Source organism: Canis lupus, chromosome 1 (genome assembly GCF_048164855.1).
Source record: "Canis lupus baileyi chromosome 1, mCanLup2.hap1, whole genome shotgun sequence".
NCBI classification, from domain to species: domain Eukaryota; kingdom Metazoa; phylum Chordata; class Mammalia; order Carnivora; family Canidae; genus Canis; species Canis lupus.
The window spans coordinates 23,636,617-23,642,616 of NC_132838.1; the positions used below are offsets into that span (position 1 = coordinate 23,636,617).

A 6,000-nucleotide genomic window follows, 5' to 3' on the forward strand; every position below is an offset into this window, starting at 1 on the left:
AAATAAATAAATAAATAAATAAATAAATAAATAAATAAATAAAAGAAAACTCCACACTTACATTTTAGGTATTGTAAATGCTCCCAGTATCTATCCCGGCATTTTAGGGATCACATTATGTTTCCAGAACCAAGTGACTTTTTATCTTTGGCCAACTAATCAAGTAATCCTCCGTGGGCTTATGTCATTCTTCTTCTTCCATAGAGGCTCACCAAGATTTCCTGGAACTTACGTTCACAGCTAATCTGAGAGATTAACGCCTGAGGTGGATCAATCCGTCACAAAGGCATCCTTTGAGCTGGGAGCCGTGTAACAAACACCAAAACAGGACAATGCGTCCCTAACTTGATGCCAGTTCTTGAGAGCCATATGGGCTTTGGCTGCAGAAAGCGGGAAGACCCAGAACCAGGCAAGAAAGGCTCACTGGCTAGTGAAGTCCCAATAGTTTCCAGAAGTGTCCTTAGGTGATCGGCACTGTTTTAATTCAGCCGAGTGTCACACATTTGGAAAGGTGGCAATCCCCTCTGCTCTGTGCGTGCATGATCATGTTTTAAATTAAGAGAGAACCAGAAAGAACTCTAATGTTTCCCAATAGAGTTGCTCTGGCTGGAGGAAGCATGTGGAGGAAGGTTTTTGCATGCGCAGTTTAGGGTGGCAAATTCTCCAACAAATATCTGCTACAAAATGTAACCGTAGGGCCCCGTCTTCCATGGGAAGACATTCTATTCGGACGTCGGTGCTGCCTGTAGACATGTGGCACCATCTAAAGATAAAGAGTGGTCTGACCGAAAAGTCAAGAATTAAATCAGGGCTGCTCTCTAAAGGAGGGAGATGGTACTAGGTGACCCCACCATGCGCAGCAGAAAACACTCCAGGAGCAAATCACCCGTGTTTGAAGACTCAGATTATTGGATGAACCGAAGAAGACACGCAAGCCAGAGAGGAAAAGAATACTTCCTCCTATAAAAGATGCTTTTGCGGATAGAGTGCTGGGATCCCTCTGGAAGACGCATCGCCATCCCCTCCCTCTCCAGAACAAGTAAAAAAATCCCCCTCCTGCCCAGAGTCGCCTCCCCAAATCTCTTGTCAAGGTTCCCATTTCTGAGAAAACCAGTCTACAGGCCCCCAAATACCCTCTACGCCAGGAGAGGCTTTCAGCAGAGCTTCACTGAGGAATTTAGGGAAGATTAAAGCTCTCATCTTCAATGAAAACAACAGGGAAGTTTGCTGGAGGTTAACTTGCCAGAGAATAAATGCAAGTGCTGCGCACTGAGTTCTAGACCCCCCGCCCCCCCAAAAGGTGCCCATCAGCAGCTCAAGGCAGCCCAGCTTGCAGGAGCTGTAAAGCACGTGCCCTGGGCCCAACACTCACCCAGAACACACGTGGTGGCCGGTCCACGGGCTTCCTAGGTCGCAGGGGAACTGCTGCTGCTGTGACAGGTCGCGGGTGAGGGGTGCTGGCCCAGCCCCAGGGGACTGGACACCGGGCCACCCTGCTCCCCGCAATGGAAGTCCCAGGGGGGCATCTGCTCTGCTGGGGCTCAGGGGTGAGGAGGGGTGGGGCTGGGGGCAGCGAGGCCTCATCGGACTAAGTCCAAACCACACAAACCCCCATATGGGTTTTTTGGTCCAGAGAATGTGACCCAGACAGGCGCACCTTAAACTAACCCGCACTCGGTAACGGCCAGCATCCAGAAGTTTCCTCTCCCCCGAGATCCCCACACTCTACTTGGAGCTTGCGGCTCCCCTGGAATCCACCTAAGGCCACCTGAAGGCCACCACCGTCCTCCAGCACCTAGTGCTCGCCCCTAGGTGCCCTCTTGTGGGTCACAGGCCGCATCAACCGTGCAGCAGGGTGGGGCTTGGCCCGGGAGGCGGGAGGCACCCGGCGCCCGTGCTAGGGCCCAGGCTAGGGCCGCAGTGCCCGAGGTGCTGCGCGGGGACGGGCCGGCCAGGCAGGTGGCGCCCGGGGGTGACCCCACCCGAGAAGCCACCAGGCAGGGAAGCGGGGGGGCCTGAGTCAGCGCCCAGCCCCGGAGCAGCCCCGGGGAAAGGGGGGTCCCCCGCAGCCGCCCAGGGCGCCCCTGCCAAGGCCGCTGGCTCCCCAAGACGAAGCCAAAGTGAAGCCGGGACAGCGCGGCGGCCCCGCCCTGCGAGTGCGGAAACTTGGGTAAATGGAACTTGGAGCTCAGCACCCCGCAGCCGCCCCAGGCCGCGGTCACCCCGCTACGGCTCCGCGGCACTTGGGCGTCCCCACGACCCGCGCCGTCCAGTTGCTCCCCAAGGACCCGCGTCTCCCTCCCCGGGCGCCGCGCCCCTGCCCCGCCTCTGGGTCCCCGCCTGGAGGGAGCCTCAGGGTGCGCGGGGCCCTGCGCACCTTCAGGGGGAGGAGGAGGGAGGGGGAGAGGGACAGGGAGGGGAGAGGGGCAGGGAGGGAGGGGGGAGAGGGAAGGAGAGAGGGGGAGAGGAGGAGAGGAGGGGGAGAGGGAGGGAGAGAGAGACAGGGAGGGAGGGAGGGAGGGCGGAGGAGGGGGGAGGGACAGGGAGGGACCTGGAGGGGGGGAGAGAGGGGGAGAGGGGGAGAGGGAGGGAGGGCGAGGGGGGAGAGGGACAGGGAGGGACCTGGAGAGGGAGGGAGGGGGAGAGAGGGAGAGAGGGGGAGGGAGGGGGAGGGGGCCGGGCTGCCTGTCGCGCAGATGCGGCTGGAGGCGCGTCCACACACTCGCGGCTCCCGCTGGCGCGCCGGGTCCGGCCACACCACAGGCGGGCGCACACACGCGCACACACGCGCACACACGCGCACATGGACACACACATGCACACACGCACATGCACTGACACACGCGCACACGCAGCCCTCCCTGTCGGGCTCTGCCGCTCCGCCGGCCACAGGAGGCCGAGAGTCCCGTCGGCGTGGAGCCCGGACTGGGGGCCCCGCGCTGCCCGAGCCCCGCGCCCCGAGAGGCGCTTCTTCGGCGGCTTCGGGGGTCGGGGCCGGGGGTCGGGGTCCGCGGTCCGCAGCCCGGGCCGGCGCGGTCCGCGCGGTGCACCCACGGCCCCCGAGCCCGCGCCCGGCCCCAGGCGCTCTCCGGGGGGACGCGCGGGGCCTCGCCGCGCTCCCCGCGCCCCGCGCCCCGCGCCCCGCGCCCCGCGCCCCGGGGTGGCGCCCGACCCCTGCGCTGCCCCTCCCGGCCGGGAGACCCGGATCGCGCCCCGGGGCCGGCGCGTGTGTCCAGCAGCTGCGCCGCCGAGCGTCAGGGCCCCCGGAGTTTGCAAGTATCCCGGGGACGCGGGGGCGCTCCGCTCGGTGCCCGGCGCCGCGGCGACCAGACCCCGGCACAGGACCCGCCTGCCCCCGGCCCCGGCCCCCGGCCCCCGAGCCCCGGCCCCCCGGCCCCGCCGCCGGGCGCAGACAGCAGCCGCACGCGCGCCGGAGCCCGCGGACCACCGGCCGCCCCCGCCCCGGGCTTCCCCGGAGCGCCCCGACGCCGCCCCCCGCCCGCTCCCCCGGCCGCCGCTCCCCTCCGTGGCTCCGGGCTCCGGGGCGCAGCCGGGTCCCCGCAGCCGCAGCCGCAGCCCGGCCCCGCCGCCCGCCCGCCCGCCCGCCCGCAGCGCCGCGCACCAACTCCGCGCTCCGCGCCCCGCGCCCCGCGCCCCGCGCCCGGCCCCGGGGACGCCGAGTCCTCCGGCCGCTCAGCAGCCGCGGGCGCGGGGCCGGGCGCGGGGAGAAGAAAGGAAGGACCCTTACCGGCGGCTCGCGGGGGCGCGCTGAGCAGGGTCGCGGCGAGGAGCACAAAAGCCAGCCCGGGGGCCCGGACGCGGCCGGCGCTCGTCTCCATGCTTCAGCCACAGCTTCGGGGCCGAGGTCCGGGGCCGCGGCGGCGCTCACACTCATGCACCCGGCCCCGCGCGCACACATGCACACTCGCGCCGAGCCCCTCGGCCGCCGCCGCCTCCTCCTCCTCCTCCTCCTCCTCCTCCTCCTCCTCCTCCTCCTCCTCCACCGCCCCTGCGCCTCCTCTGCCTCCTCGCGCGTCCGCCCGCAGGCTCAGCAGCCGGAGCGCGCAGCCAAAAGTTGCATCCGGTGCCGCGGCGCCGAGCTCGGTGCAGCCTCGGAAAGTCCCTGGGGAGCCGGCGCGGGGCTGCGGGTCCGGGGGTGTGCGCGGGGGCGAGGCCGCCCGGTCCGCCGCGAAGTTTCCGGGGAAGGACCGGCCCGGGCGCCCCCGAGAGCCCGGGCCCGAGCGCCGAGAGGCGGGTGGCTCACTGGCCGCGGGGCCGCCGAGCCCGAGGAGCGCGGGGCTGCCGGGGAGGCGGGGCCGGGGGGGGGCGCGGCCCGCAGCTGCCGCGCGCGCGGGTGTCGGCGAGCAGGGATGCCCTCTGTGGGCCGCGCGCGGGAAGGGAAGCACCTGCGGCCGCCCAGCCCCGGGGCCCCAGCGCCCGCCGCCCCCGCGGAGCCCGTGCTGCGCCCGGGAGGCCCGGCAGGTGCAGGGGGGCCCGGGGGGTGCAGGGGGCCCGGGGTCCTGGGGGGCCCTGCGCCCTCCTCTGCCCGCCCGCCTTCCGCGCAAGAGAATCCTTCCAGCTGCAAAGAATCCCCAACCCCAGCTCCCCATCCCCGGGACACGGGGGGAAACTGAGGCTCCGGAGCACGCAGACGGGGCCCGGCCACGACCGCTGGGGCCTCCCGGGTCTCCCCGGCCCTCGCCCGTGGGCTCGGCTGGGCGCCCCCCAAGCTCCCTGGAGGCCCCTGTCCCCCAGGGCTGTCGGTCCCCTTGGAAGAGGGACAGAAACAGGTAATTGCAAGAGCCCTACGATGGGCCACCTGACCGGGCGGGGGTGCCCTCCCCGGAAATGGTTTCAAGCCCACGGCCTTGGCGCATCTGCGCTCCCTTGCAGGGCCTCAAGCCCGTGGCTCCCTCACCACGAGTGTGCAATGCCACACACCACACTCGCTCACGGGCTTTTGCTGAATAAGTGAACTTACAAATGAATGAATTCGCTGAGGAAGGATGAGGAGAGAAACGCATCCCCGGTAAAGCTCAGCTACAGGTTCTCCCCAGTCCCAGGTCTCCCCAGGACTCCTGAGGACCCCCACATCTCCCAAAAGTGCTCAGCGCCTTACCCACGGGTGAGGCCCTCAGGGTGCAGGCTCAGGACTTAGGGTTTACTCGTGGACTCTATAATTGAGAATGTGCAGGAGGGTTACCCTCAGCTCAATTCAGAGCAAGCAGCCTTTCCTGGGTCCGTGGATCTTCCTGGGAGGTCCCTGCTGACAAAAGTCCAGGAGCCCATGAATATCCTGAAATTTTATTTATAAACCATACACTTCTGTGCACTTTTTTTTTTTTGACCTCCTGGGGAGGGAATCTTTAGTTTTCATTAGATGCACAAAATGAATTCAAGTATGTCCCCGGCCAAAATGATAAAAGAGCCACTGGATTAGAAAGTATGGTGTGAGGGAAGAGTTGCAATGTCTTCCTGGAGAGAGACATCCAGTGCTCCGGTCTCCCCCAGACATAGGAGCCTAGCAACCCAAAATGGTCACTGCTGTTCAAACTCCATTAGGGGGACCCTGCTCAGTCTAGCACAGTATGACTAGTGATAAGTGGCCCTTAGGAACAGCCCTTGACTTTGGTACCCTGAGTAGTCCAAGGCATCTGCCCACTGACCCATGAGCTTCTAAAAAGATCATCAGCTTCTCTTCCTCCACTTCCTCCCACTGGGTTCCACAACTACTTCTGACGGTTGCTCATACCTGCTTTCTCAGTATGGCCTCCTTCTTCTTAAAAAGATGACTCCAGGTTCCTGGGTGGCTCAGTGGAGCATCCGCCTTCGGCTTGGGTCATGATCCCGGTGTCCTGGCATGGAGCACCAGGCGGAGTGAGGCTCCCTGCTCAGTGGGGAGTCTACTTCTCCCTCCTTCTGCCCATGAGCTCTCACTCATTCTCTCTCTCACTCTCAAATAAATAAAACCTTTTAAAAATCTTTTAAAAATTAAAAAAT

General features: G+C 64.8%; 1 protein-coding gene across 3 annotated transcripts in view; it reads right to left on the reverse strand.

The window, feature by feature from the left end:
* DCC (DCC netrin 1 receptor) overlaps positions 1–3,901 on the reverse strand; it is a 1,086,838-nt gene extending 1,082,937 nt beyond the window's left edge. For all 3 annotated transcript variants that reach the window (XM_072822920.1, XM_072822912.1, XM_072822902.1), the window contains exon 1: positions 3,749–3,901. In XM_072822920.1, coding sequence (XP_072679021.1) covers positions 3,749–3,839 — 91 coding nt within the window. In that variant the 5' untranslated portion in view covers positions 3,840–3,901. The remainder of the gene's footprint in view (positions 1–3,748) is intronic.
* Between the last annotated feature and the right edge of the window lie 2,099 nt (positions 3,902–6,000).